The 13750-nt window shown below is 41.5% G+C and overlaps 1 protein-coding gene across 1 annotated transcript in view; it reads left to right on the forward strand.

Moving 5' to 3' along the window:
• wnk1b (WNK lysine deficient protein kinase 1b) overlaps positions 1-13750 on the forward strand; it is a 126337-nt gene that overhangs the window by 52096 nt on the left and 60491 nt on the right. Inside the window, exons 4-7 of the mRNA XM_080421577.1 lie at positions 2922-3142; positions 4268-4425; positions 10707-10795; positions 13576-13715. Coding sequence (XP_080277703.1) covers positions 2922-3142; positions 4268-4425; positions 10707-10795; positions 13576-13715 — 608 coding nt within the window. The remainder of the gene's footprint in view (positions 1-2921; positions 3143-4267; positions 4426-10706; positions 10796-13575; positions 13716-13750) is intronic.

The following is a 13750-nucleotide window of genomic DNA, read 5'->3' on the forward strand; positions in this document are numbered from 1 at the left end:
TGGGGGCTCCTCACTGGCAGTAGGGTGCAATATCAGTGGCAAGCAAACTAAAATGGGAGAAAAAGGGGCAAAAGAAAAAAACACAAATCTATTTCTGATTAACCCATTAACACATCGACCGCCAGAGGTTAATCTCATAATGTACTCACCAGTGCCAAGGTGTTTTTGTTGTTTTTTTGTTTTTTTCATGTCGCCATAGATCTTGTTAAAATCCTTAAGATTGAGCTCTACACGGTCTGTTTACATCCGCGAGATCTCCCTGTATCTCCCAGTGAAGATCGCGTGTCAAACGGGGCATCCATGTTGTAGTTAGAGCGGATTACGTTAAACAGTGAAATGCGAGGAGAAAAAACTACAGGAAGAGAATTGAGTTTCAGTTTTGTCTGTAGAATGGGAGCGGGCGTGATCGTCAAAACCGGATCCCAAATAATTCTATTTCCGGTCATCAAACCGGAAACGGAAGTGGATCAAAAAAATTCCGAAAGTGAACCCGGAAGTGAATAGCGCGAAAAGACCGTGGACCGTAGGGCTACGGTCTCGGCGCTTAACAGTTGGATTTAACGGACCGTAGGACTACGTTCTTGGCGGTTAATGTGTTAACACATTAACTGTATGATTGGGGGATTTAGCTATTGCCTGCCAAAGACGTTTAAAAACGTCCTAAAAAAAAAATTCTAAAAAGATTTTCTAATTATTTATAATTGACACTCTTTCGATATTCCAAACGAATAAGGAGATAACAATTTCCAAAGAGTTGCTGCTCCATCCACTTCAATGTTAAAATTGAAACGGACAAACAATTCAAAATGTTTTTTTGGTTTGAAACTACTGGTTTTGAGCTATTTTCAAACATCAAACAACACATGACAACAAGGTCAAATTGACCTCGTTGACATTTGTGAAACCACACCTGAATCTCATCTGTGATTAGAAATTTTCTGGGGATCAATCATACTAGAGAAAAATATTCTGTGGCTATGCGAAAAGGTACCAAAATCGGTCAAAACCCTGGCAGAGGCTACAGACTGTTCTGAAAAAACTCTGGCAGTCAATGTGTTAAGACCTGAAGCCGATTCTACATGTCTCCTAAATCCCAACAGTATTCTGAAAAACGTATGTTTCTATATCAGTGGTGCTCAAACTTTTTCATGTCAAGGACCACCCAAAATTATATGCATTTGGCTGCGGACCACCATCTCAAAATATTTTGTTCCAGGGGGTCCCAGAAGCAAAGCTTTGAGTTCGCTTTAAAAATATATGTATTCAAAGATTTGCACACATTTTCACGATTTCTCAAAAATAGCAGATCTACAAGCTCATAGCGCGGCACTCGGTGCCGCGCTATGAGCTTGTAGATCTGCTATTTTTGAATAGCCAAAGTGTAAAATAATGCTTTTTTAGCTCAAATCTAAAAATGACACAGATGCGTTCCAGGTCTTAAATGATTGAGAGTGGGTGTGTGGCCAATGTGTATTTTTTGTCCTCTGTGGTTTTTTATCTGTAATAGAAGGTTATCTGTCTGTGTGTCTGTCTACCTGTCTCTCTGATTATGTCTAAAGGTGCCTGTCTCTCTGTTTCTTTTTTGTTAAAAGATATATATTTTTTTTAATGCCTTTATTTAGAGAGGGATAGGGAAAGTAGGCTGACAGGAAATGAGGAGAGAGATGGGGGTGACGGGGGGTGACACACAGCAAAGGTCGCCGGGAATGGGAGTCGAACCCGCGACACGCTGGCATTGCAGCCTAGGGTGCCTGCCTGGACCGTCACGCTACGGCCTGTCTCTCTGTTTCTACTGTGTTTATTTTTCTGTCGCTGTCTCTCTGCTGTCTAAAGCAGAGGTCTTCAACAGGGGGTCCGCGACCCCTAGGGGGTCCGCAGAGGTACTGCAGGGGGTCCGCGAAATTGTTGTTTGATTAAACAATATTTTTGTTTAAAAAAAAATTACATTTTTTTTTTCTTTTTTTTCCCCAAAATGTCAAATTGTCTTTAAACATAACATGAATCCATAGTAAACAGATAAATGGAGGCACAATGCACAATAACATGGTATGTTTATACATATTTTGTAGAGAATTTTTATTTTGCACAACTACTGGGGCAGGTGCGTATAGGAGCAGGCAATATAAAACACAATTGTATACATAAATATACAATATATGTGGTAGCCCCCCCTACCCTACGAGGTAGGGGGTCCCTGCTCCATCTCCCCATCAGTTTGGGGGTCCCTAGCCTGAAAAGGTTGAAGACCCCTGGTCTAAAGTTTTTAGGATGCCTCTCTGTGAACTAGTGTTGATTTTGACAACACATTTTTATTCAGCTTTAGTCATAGTCTTTTGAATCAAATTTCATTTAGTTTTAGTCATATTTTAGTCATCAGAAATGTTTTACTGTTAGTCTAGGTTTAGTGGACTAAATATCATAAGATTATAGTCGACTAAATCTACAGTTGATTCAGTCAACTAAAATGTGTTTTGGCGGTGCCTTGATGGCGTCATAATGACTGATTTTACACTTGGTTGCATGCTGAAAATAGCCGATCTACAAGCTCACAACGCGACGCAGCGTGACCCGTTGTGAGCTTGTAGATCTGCTATTTTCAGAGCGCAACACCTGAGCGCAATCAAACATAAAAAGGACTTGTCTTTTAGTTCTACTGGATCTCTTCTCCACTCGTCCCTCACTAACATTTTAGTCTGGTTTTTATTTGTTGACGAAATTGTCAATACATTTAGTCTCAGTTTTAGTCATCATAGCTTAGTTTTTATTTGGTTTTTATTTAGTTTTCGTCAGTAAAAAAAGGTATTCGCCGAACATTTTTCGTCATAGTTTTAGTCGACAAAATCAACACTGCTGTGAACTAGTCTCTCACTCTCTCTCTCCCTCTCCCTCTCTCTCTCTCTCTCTCTCTCTCTCTCTCTCAGCTACCTGAAGCGTTTCAAGGTGATGAAGATCAAGGTGCTGCGGTCGTGGTGCAGGCAGATCCTCAAAGGCCTCCACTTCCTGCACACCAGGACCCCGCCCATCATCCACCGGGACCTGAAGTGCGACAACATATTCATCACCGGGCCCACCGGCTCCGTGAAGATCGGAGACCTGGGCCTGGCCACGCTCAAGAGGTCCTCCTTCGCCAAGAGTGTCATAGGTACACACACACGCACGCACGCACACACACACACACACACACACACACACACACACACACACACACACACACACACACACACACACACACACACACACACACACACACACACACACACACACACACACACACCCACACACCTCTGTTAGGGCTGATACAGGAGTAGCTAACCAATCAGCACGAGCTAAACATGCTCTTAACCCATTAAGGCCTGAGTCCGATTCTTAAAAAGTTTTCTAAATCCTAACAGATTTTTGAAAAAAATATATAAAATATTTTTTCACGATTTTTCAAAAATAGCAGATCTACAAGCTCGTTGCGCGGCACTCGGTGCCGCGCTATGAGCTTGTATATCTGCTATTTTTGAATAGCCTAAAGAAATCTAAAAGTGACACAGATGCGTCCCAGGTATTAATGGGTTAAAGGAGTAGTTCACCCAAAAATTTACTTATTTTCTTTCAATTACACACCCCATGAAGCATTGAATTCATGGAGATTTCTTTCATTTTTGTCACATTCCTGAGCCAATAATTTGATGGCCGGCGGTCTCTCCGGTAGGAGACTCAAAGAGTCTCCTTTGAGTCTCCTACCGGATACATTAGTATATAGAGGTATTTGTACATAACTTGAGTATTTCCAATTTCCAATACTTTTACTTATACTCCACTACAACTCGGAGGCAAATATTGGATTTTTACTCCACTACAATTATTTGAAAACTTGAGTTACCTAGTTGCTTTGTAGATTTTGATTAGTATTACAAAACATACATTAACCACTTCAGCCCTGTATATACAGTATTTCTGCCAAATTCTAAAAATAGCCGATCTACAAGCTCACAATGCGTCACGATGCATTGTGAGCTTGTAGATCTGCTATTTTCAAAAGTTTTGAAAACTTGAAACGGGACATTTCTGCATTTTGAGTACTCTTACTTTTGGTACTTTAAGTACATTTTGATGCTTCTACACTTCTACATTGCAGTATTGATACTTTTACTTAAGTAAAAAACAGTGCTGGTTACATAGGCACTCTCTCCGAGTTAAAATAACTGATTTTACTCTCCAATACATGACATCCGTATTCTGTGTGTGTGTGTGTGTGTGTGTGCATGCGTATGCACAGGTACTCCAGAGTTCATGGCACCAGAGATGTACGAGGAGAAGTACGATGAGTCGGTGGACGTGTACGCTTTTGGGATGTGCATGTTGGAGATGGCCACGTCAGAGTACCCGTACTCTGAATGTCAGAACGCTGCTCAGATATACCGCAGAGTCACCAGCGTAAGTCTCTCTGTGTGGGTGTGTGCAGGTGTGTGTGTGTGTATTTCTCTTCCTCTCTCTTCCCCACCTCTCTCTCTCTCTCTCTCTCTCCTCCATGGCTTTCTCCATGTCTCTTTCTCTCTGTTGCTCTCTCTCCCTCTCCCTGTCTTGTTTACATTGTATTAATCAGTCATCAGCTATTGCAGTCATATGATTCGCTGACACACACACACACACACACACACACACACACACACACACACACACACACACACACACACACACACACAAGGTATGTGTGTGTAGTATTTGTGTTGTATTCAGTGGATGTTTATCTTTCACCACTAGAGGGCAACGCCGAGCACAGTCTTGTCTTAAACAACTGCTGTTTTCCATGCTTAATTTCATGAAGCGCAGAGTCCCGATTGCTGGGGTTGAAAATTCGGCCAACATAGCCGATCAAGCTCATTACGCAGAGCGACCGTCACCTTCCGTACCGAGGCAGGAGTAGGCGCCGGCAAAAGGTGACGTGGCAACGTTGAATGTTCAGCCTTTTTTTGCTGCCGATTTGCAGCGAGACCAGAAGCGCGCTGCGGCCTGAAACAGTCGTGGACCAGGCGTAGACATGATGGTCCACGTGTTTTAAGATGCTTTGTACCATTTTGCACAAAAAGAACCGCAGCCGTAGGAATCACTACCACTGCATCAGTGATGGAAAGTAACTAAGTACATGTACATTTTTTAAGTGAAGTACACATTTTCAGTACTTTTACTACACTACACTCTCCAGAGGCAAATATTGTACTTTTACTGCACTACAATTATTTGACAACTTTAGTTACTACCGTAAATTTCGGACTATAAGCCGCGACTTTTTATTTTTTCGACCCTGCGGCTTATATAACGGTGCGGCTTATCTATGGATTTTTACAGCCAACGGCCACTAGGGGACCTCCTAAATCTATGGATTTTACACCCGCGGCTTATAGTCCAGTGCGGCTTATATATGTACAAATCATTCAATTTAGCTGCTGCGGCTTATATTCAGGTGCGGCTTATAGTGCGAAAATTACGGTAGTTACTTTGTAGATTTTGATTATTATGACAAAACATACAATAGCCACTTCAGCCCTATATACATTTCGGCCATTTGAAAATAGCCGATCTACAAGCTCACAATACGTTGCGATGCGACTTATTGTGAGCTTGTAGATCTGCTATTTTCAAAATATTTTTATACATTTGAACACTTGTGAAACGGGACATTCTGCATAATTTTACTTTTGGATTTTCATACCAACCCTTTTGTACTTTTACTCAAGTAAATTTTGAATTCCGGACTTTTACTTGTAACAACAGAGTATTTTTATTTTGCAATTTGCAGTGTTGATTACTTAAGTAACACATTTGAGTACTTTTTCCACCACTGCACTGCATGCATACATCACCTGTGAGCACCTGTGTGTCTCGGTACTAGATACAGTGGTAGTGTGCCCCTCACATTGACCTTTTTAACCCATTAAGACCTGAGGCCGATTCAAAAAATGTTTTCTAAATCCTAACATCTTGAAAAAAATATAAACACATTTTTTTCACGATTTTTCAAAAAATAGCAGATCTACAAGCTCATAGCGCGGCACTCGGTGCCGCGCTATGAGCTTGTATATCTGCTATTTTTTAATAGCCAAAGAAATCTAAAGTGACACAGATGCAGTGGCGGAACAACTCAAAGCCGGGCCGGGAGGCACAGCACAGTGATCAGGCCCCCCCAGCGCATGCACGCACGCAATTTTTGGCGGATTCGGACACTTTTTGGGGGGCTTTTTGTCACTTTATTTCGGTTTTAGGGTTAGGGTAGGGTTAGGTTAGGGTTATGTTGTTTAATTCTTATTTTTGCCTGATTTTACCGATTTATTATCTGACGTCCCGGGCCCTCCATCTGACGGCCCTGGAACTGACCTGGAACTGACCTGGAAAGACCTGGAACGCACAGATGCGTTCCAGGTCTTAACTCATTCACTGCCACTGACGTAAAAAACGTAATTTCTCCCGTTTACCAATCCTGCCACTGACGTAAAAAACGTAATTTTTTTTTTTTCCAATTTTTTTTTTCTTTCTTTTTTTTTTTTTAGTTTTTTTTTCAAATTTGACCCAAAGACCAAGGAGATATGATTGTTTAAAGATCTAGACTCCCATCCACTTCCTTGTTAACTTAAAACTTAAAAATTCTGTATCTCGGCTCCTGAGTACTTTTTTTTTTCGATGAAAAATCTCTGGCAGTGGGCAAACGCGGCCAGCAATAATTGTGGCAGTGAATGAGTTAATGGGTTAAGAGACGAGTGGTGCAAGGCTACTTTACCATCCGTTGTCATCCCAGCCAGCGTCTCCCTAGCCAACCCAATCTTCTCCTTAACCACTTAAGCCCTAATAGCTCTAGAATTTATTTAGTTAGTTAGCTATTTAGTTATTTATATGTTCAATTGTATTATGCTTACATTCCTCTGGCGCGGCAGCAGAGCTAACAACACCGCAGAGCTCCAAACCCTGATGCTAGACGGAGGAGGGTGTGGAGGGCAGCGATTTTAGTAGTCCCGAGTTGTTGTTGGTTTGGTGTTGCATTAGTCGACTGCCAGTCGACTATTGTTAATTAGTCGCCAATCAGATTCGACTATACAAATCCTTAGTCGGGGACGGGCCTAATTTGTACACTCTCAGAGTTATGGGGGTCCATAACTCTGAGAGTTATGGGGGTCCAACTCTCAGAGTTATGGACCCCCATAAATCTGAGAGTTATGGGGGTCCAAAAATAAAAAGTTTGAGAACCACTGATCAAGGAATAAATACATTAATAATCGTTAAAGTGCAACTACAAGTTAATAAAATAATAATGTAAAGTAAAGTTGAGTGGTGCTAAGTTCATCGCAGAAACGATGGGTAATAGATGTGTCTCCCACTGTCTTCCACATTATCTATCTCTCTGTTTCTCTCTGTCTTTCAACCTGGCCTTTTTTCTATCAATTTCTGTTGATAGAAAATGTTGATAGTGTAGCCTGGAATTCAAGGAGAATTTTTGTTTGTCTGCTGTCCTTCACGGTGAACGAAGAAATTGCACAAATTCTGAAAGGTTATGGATTTCTCTGTGAAAAGTGCCATAATCTTCCTTTGGATGTATTACTTGGCAATGTCAGTGCTTTAAAGTTTAAACGACACACAAAAGTCCCTTCTTCTACTGTACATGACGCCATGTTCAAGGTTCAAGTTCAAGAGCTCAGTATCGTCGGTGGGAGCAGTGGTGGAAAAAGTACTCAAATGTTTTACTTAAGTAAAAGTATCAATACCGCAATGTAGAAATACTCAGTTACAAGTAAAAGGCCTGTGTTCAAAATATTACTTGAGTAAAAGTACAAAAGTATTGGTATATAAATGTATTTAAAGTACCAAAAGTAGAAGTACTAAAATGTTTGAAAATTGCAGATCTACAAGCTCACAACGCGTCGATCGCGACGCGTTGTGAGCTTGTAGATCGGCTATTTTCAAATAGCCTATGTATAAAATAGGGCTAAAGTGGTTAATGTATGATTTATAATATAATAATTTATATCTGCAAAGTAACTACTAAAGTTTCCAAATAATTGTAGTGAAGTAAAAGTACAATATTTGCCTTTGAGATGTAGTGGAGTAGAAGTATAGACAATTGGAAATACCCCAGTAAATTAAAAGTACCTGAAAATTTTACTTAAGTAGAGTATTTGAGTAAATGTACTTAGATACTTTACACCACTGGGTGGGAGTACACCAAAGTGAACAGAATAGAGCACTGTGCGTTGCTCATTCTCCGGTACCGTACGGTTCAAATGATTAAAAAACATGGTAGTGCAGTTATGGTGAACAAATGTCCTCATGATCAGCGTTGCCAGATTTTGCGAGATAAACAAGCAGGTCCGGACTATGAAAATGAGCAACGCGACTTTTTTTGTGTGTTTTTACGACTTGAACCATATACATCGGCTATTTTAAAATAGCCGATCTACAGTACAAGCTCACAGGGTGATCATTGCGACGCGTTGTGAGCTTGTAGATCTGCTATTTTAATTTTAATTTTCTCTATATTTGGAATATTTTGGAAACATTTTAACTACACAAATCTTGTGTGGGGGTCCCTGGCACAAAACATTTTCAGATAGGGGCCCACGGACAAATACATATTGATTTGAAAATGTTTTTAAAAAACAACATTCTGAAGTCCAAAACAAGCCCAAAAAAACACAAACCGCAACTACCAATATTTACCAGCGACTTTATAGAAAAACAAGCCCAAAGTTGCTAATAATGACCGGACATATATTGATGTAATCATCGTAATTGACACTTTCTATCTGTTAGGGCCTTTGCATGCCTCTGTTCTAATCAGCCTTGTTAAGGAAATTCTCTCTCTCTCTCTCTCTCTCTCTCTCTCTCTCTCTCTCTCTCTCTCTCTCTGAGATAAATTCCATGACATTCTCCATCAGTTCTAACTTTGTTAGACCCTGGAATCTGTGTGTGTGCATGTATATCTCTGTGCACCCATGTATGTAGGTGCATGCATGGATGAACACACACACTAATGCTTATGTGCTGAGGGAGGGGGGGAGAGAGAGAGTACACGTGAGGAAAACAACATGGGATAGGATCAGGAGGAGAAGAGGTGGTCAGTTTGACTTTCCTACTATCTCAAACAAGTATACAGACAGACATACCCACTGTACATACAGACAGTCAGGTAGACAGACAGACTTTTTAAAATCATTTTGGGGTAAGACACAAACTTTGGTTATAATTCTGTCTGTCTAGTTGTATGACCTTGCTATGTCTATGCTCTGTATAGATGGTCAATCATGTCTTCAGTGTTACATTAAGTATTACTGTATATCACATTTGATGTGTGTATGTTCTGTGATGACCTGTATAATTAGTAATTACAGTATTTATTATGATGTCTATACTTATGTTATGTTATATGTGTGTATAGTTTGTATGTATATATATATATATATATATATATATATATATATATATATATATATATATATACATTCATATATACATTCATATTCATATATACATACATATATACATATAATATATACTGTTTATTATCAGAGGTCGTGCTAGGATTTTAAATATATTATCCAACATTTTAACAATTAACCAAAAACAGTCTTGTATTTTGAAAAAAATTCAACATAAAGGACTAATATAAAAATGGATTGTAGCATAGTGACATAGTGCCGTCCACACGTCTCTGGGTAGAGGCAGCCCTGGGAAAGCTGACTAAGATTTTATGGAGATCTTGTCTTCTCGTTCAGCTTTTCAATTCAAGTAGTGATCTTTTACGGGTTGGTCGTAATGATTTGTCGGTCGTGTGATCTTTATGATTATTGTCGTGGTTTCACCTGTGCGCGATGCAACCTGGCAGTTGCTCTACATGGACAGCTGTTAAGTCTCTGATGCTTCGTCTTCAAGTTTGTTGTTGTTGATGTGTGCACTCCTTGGCTTTGCACAGCTTGTATCTGACCTTGTTTTCATGTAATTCTTTCGTAAACAGTTCCACACATAACTTCTCACACAGTACTCCTGTGACAGTGTCTGTTGTGTGTGTGCATGTGCGTGCATGCGCGTGTGTGTGTGTGTGCGTGTGCATGTGTGCGAGAGAGAGAGAGATTTTGATATGCAGTGATAATAAATTGCAGTTTTTTTTTTACCTGCTGGAACGTCCAATGGGAATTATGTTTTACGGCTTTTGTCATAAAAAAACATCCAAAGCAATGAGAGCGACCAATTACCGACCTAACACGACCTGTGATATATATCAGGGTTCCCAGTAGGTACTTTTTTTAGCCGGCCAACGTGACTGGTAAGATTCAATTTCTCTGGTCAAAATATAAATTAATCGGCCATAATGTAATAAACGTCATGTGCGTGTATGAACTGAACCACCCAGCTCATCTCGTTAGTCGTCACTGTGGTGCAGCACCTCTTTCCACCACTTCATCTCAGATTCGCTCACTGCGCCATTCGTGCTTTTATAGTCTCCTAAACCTGTGGGTCGGGACCACCAGGGGGCTCCCCACATGATGTTGTGTGTGTGTGTGTGTGTGTGTGTGTGTGTGTGTGTGTGTGTGTGTGTGTGTGTGTGTGTGTGTGTGTGTGTGTGTGAGAGAGAGTACTGTAGCTCATAAAGCTTCAGTGACAGTACTGTAGCTCATAAAGCTTCAGTGACTTCTTTAACGTAATATTTTGTCGCTGTATGTCTGTGTGTGTAGGGAGTGAAGCCTGGGAGTTTTGATAAAGTGGCCATTCCTGAGGTGAAGGAGATTATAGAGGGATGTATCAGACAGAACAAAGATGAGAGGTAACGCACACACACACACACACACACACACACACACACACACACACACACACACACACACACACACACACACACACACACACACACACACACACACACACACACACACACACACAAACACACTAAAGATACCATCGGAAACTTTTACGTCCCTTGTCTTGTTTGACAGCATCAGTGGCTCAAGAGCTAGAGAGGCCCTCTGGGAATCCGAAGGTCCCCCGGTTCGATCCTCGCCTCCTCCAGGCTTTTGTACTTCCTGGTTAAGTTGCCCCTGAGCAAGACGCCTAACCCCAAACTGCTCCCCTGTGTGATCACTCAGAGCAAGCCACTGCTGGGTCAATGCGGAAGAGTAATTGCCCCTCTAGGATCACTCTCCTAATGGAGAGTGGTCCTAGAGGGGCAATTACAACCATGTCCGAGGGCATGTTTATTTGTATAGCACATTTTACAATATCACAATTCAAAGGGCTTCACACAAATCATTAAAGGAGAGTGCCGGTCATTTTAGGTTGTATGTTTGATGTGTCGCTAATCCCTCACCAACATACAAAGGAACAAAATCTGGCACACGCCAGGTTCTGTGAGAGAAACAAGCAACCAGCGTCATGTCGTTCTGCATTAGCGGTAGCTCATGCGGGACATTCAGCGCATGTTTGAGTATCATGAGACTCCACGATGAGTAGTAGGAGAAAAGAAAAAAAACTTAGCATCTGTTAAAATAGAATTTTCACTCACTTACACACGTCTCCCATTATGCCGCTGCAAGGGGTCTGCAGAATGGACAACAGGGGCAGATCTGGAAATATTCAACGTTCCTTTGTATGTTGGTGAGTGATTAGCGACACATCAAACATACAACCTAAAATGACCGGCACTCTCCTTTAACACATTGTGTGCCAAAAACGGTCCGGACCGCTTTTGAAAAGCCATGGGGCGCTCTAACGCAACTTTGGGATCATCCACGGAGTCTCTAAGAAGGAGAGGACGGATGTGCCAAAAAACCTACCTCCCGTCCGCTCCCATTATAACTCCTTGAGAAAAAGCTTCATATCTCCATTTCTTTTTAACGTGGTGGAAACGAGCCGTTTTCGATGGGCGATCACTCTGCAATGGCGGTCATTGCAGAGTGCGATCGGGTTAGAAATATTATTGTTCCAGGCGATAGTCGGGACCCTCCACCGTCGTGCACGCAGCCTTTGTTTACATCCGCGTCCTCATAATGGCGACTACAGCGCTAAACAACTCTGTTTAAAAAAAAACTCTGGCACATAATGTGTTAAGTATGGCCACTTTCAACTTGGCGTCACTATTTTGGGCATGTCAATGTTTGTAGAGTGGCTATTTTTGCCGTTCGTCAAGTATGTACAGTAGGGCTTACATAGTTAAAACATTAAGACACAGAGCATTAACCCCTTCAATCTGGGAACGCATCTCTGTCATTTTAGATTTCTTTGGCTATTCAAGAATAGCAGATATACAAGCTCATAGCGCGGCCGGCACATATTTTTTGCAAGTCTTTGAATATATATATATATATTTATATATAACATTTGTAACTCAAATCTTTGCTTCTGGAGGTCCCTGGAACAAAATATTTTACAAATGTTAGCTTTAGAAAAAATACATTCAAAGATTAGCAAAACTTTTCACGATTTTGAGCTTGTAAATCTGCTATTTTTGAATAGCCAAATAAATATGAAATGACACAGATGCGTTCCTGGGTTGAATGGCTTAAAGTGTCTATGTAGGTGGTGTGTCTCTTTCCCCTCCTAGCTGCTACAGTATGTCTTAGGGTTGGCTCCCACAGTGTCAGTTTGCTCACCACCAATTCCGGGTGCCTGCCTCATCCTTCTCTCCCTGACCTAGTCCGTGACCCATGAGAGGGCCTCCGTAGAGGTCCACGTTTCTTAATGTGGTCCGCCCATGTGATGTCAAGAGCCATTCTTAGCATTCTTGGGTAGCCTCCGTCAAGGGCCTTTTTCCTGCTGTGACGTGAGTGTCCATGCCTCAGCCCTGTATAGCAGGACTGATGCCACAAACTGATGCCATCTCTGGAGGTCATCTCCCATCTCTGATTTCCACACTTTCCTCATCTCCCATACAAGGCATGCCTCGCAAGTAAATGGTACACTTGGTAAATGGTGCATTTATATAGTGCTTTTATCCAAAGCGCTTTACATAGATTGTGCATTACATTCACCCAGTCACACACTCATTCACACACCGATGGCGGAGGAAACCATGCAAGGCTCATCGGGAGTAATTAGGGGTTCAGTGTCTTGCTCAAGGACACTTCGACACTAACTCTAGGGGAGCCCGGGATCGAACCTTGCGGTTCCCATTACCCATTTATCAGCTTAAATTTTATAGTGTCCCAGTTCCAATTTGTCTGCTCAGCCGTTTGTATCATCACTTCCAATTTCACTTTTTTTTAATTATTATCCTACAATCTCGTATGAGACCTTTAGTGGACCCTGAAAGAATGCATGTTGGAGATCCACGCAGTGGTTAATGTTTGTGTCCCTGCGACTCATCCATGGGAAATGTAGTCTATAGAGTGAGATTAAGTACGCTTCAAGTACGCTCCACTATGAAAGGCAAATGTCCACTGACAGTCTGCCCTCCCTCTATGTACATCTGTTCCCTGTTTGATACGCGCGTCCGCCCACACACACACACACACACACACACACACACACACACACACACACACACACACACACACACACACACACACACACACACTCATAATCAGTTCATCTTTTCTTCTCTCTCTCCAGGTATGCCATCAAGGACTTGTTGAACCATGCGTTCTTTCAGGAGGAGACAGGCGTTCGGGTGGAGCTTGCTGAGGAAGATGATGGAGAAATGATCTTCATCAAACTGTGGCTCCGCATCGAAGACGTTAAGAAGCTTAAAGGCATGAAAAAAAGGATCATCTTAAAGGCAGCATTC

The sequence above is a fragment of the Gymnoscopelus braueri genome (genome assembly GCF_963280865.1).
Source record: "Gymnoscopelus braueri genome assembly, chromosome: 23".
In the NCBI taxonomy this organism is placed as follows: domain Eukaryota; kingdom Metazoa; phylum Chordata; class Actinopteri; order Myctophiformes; family Myctophidae; genus Gymnoscopelus; species Gymnoscopelus braueri.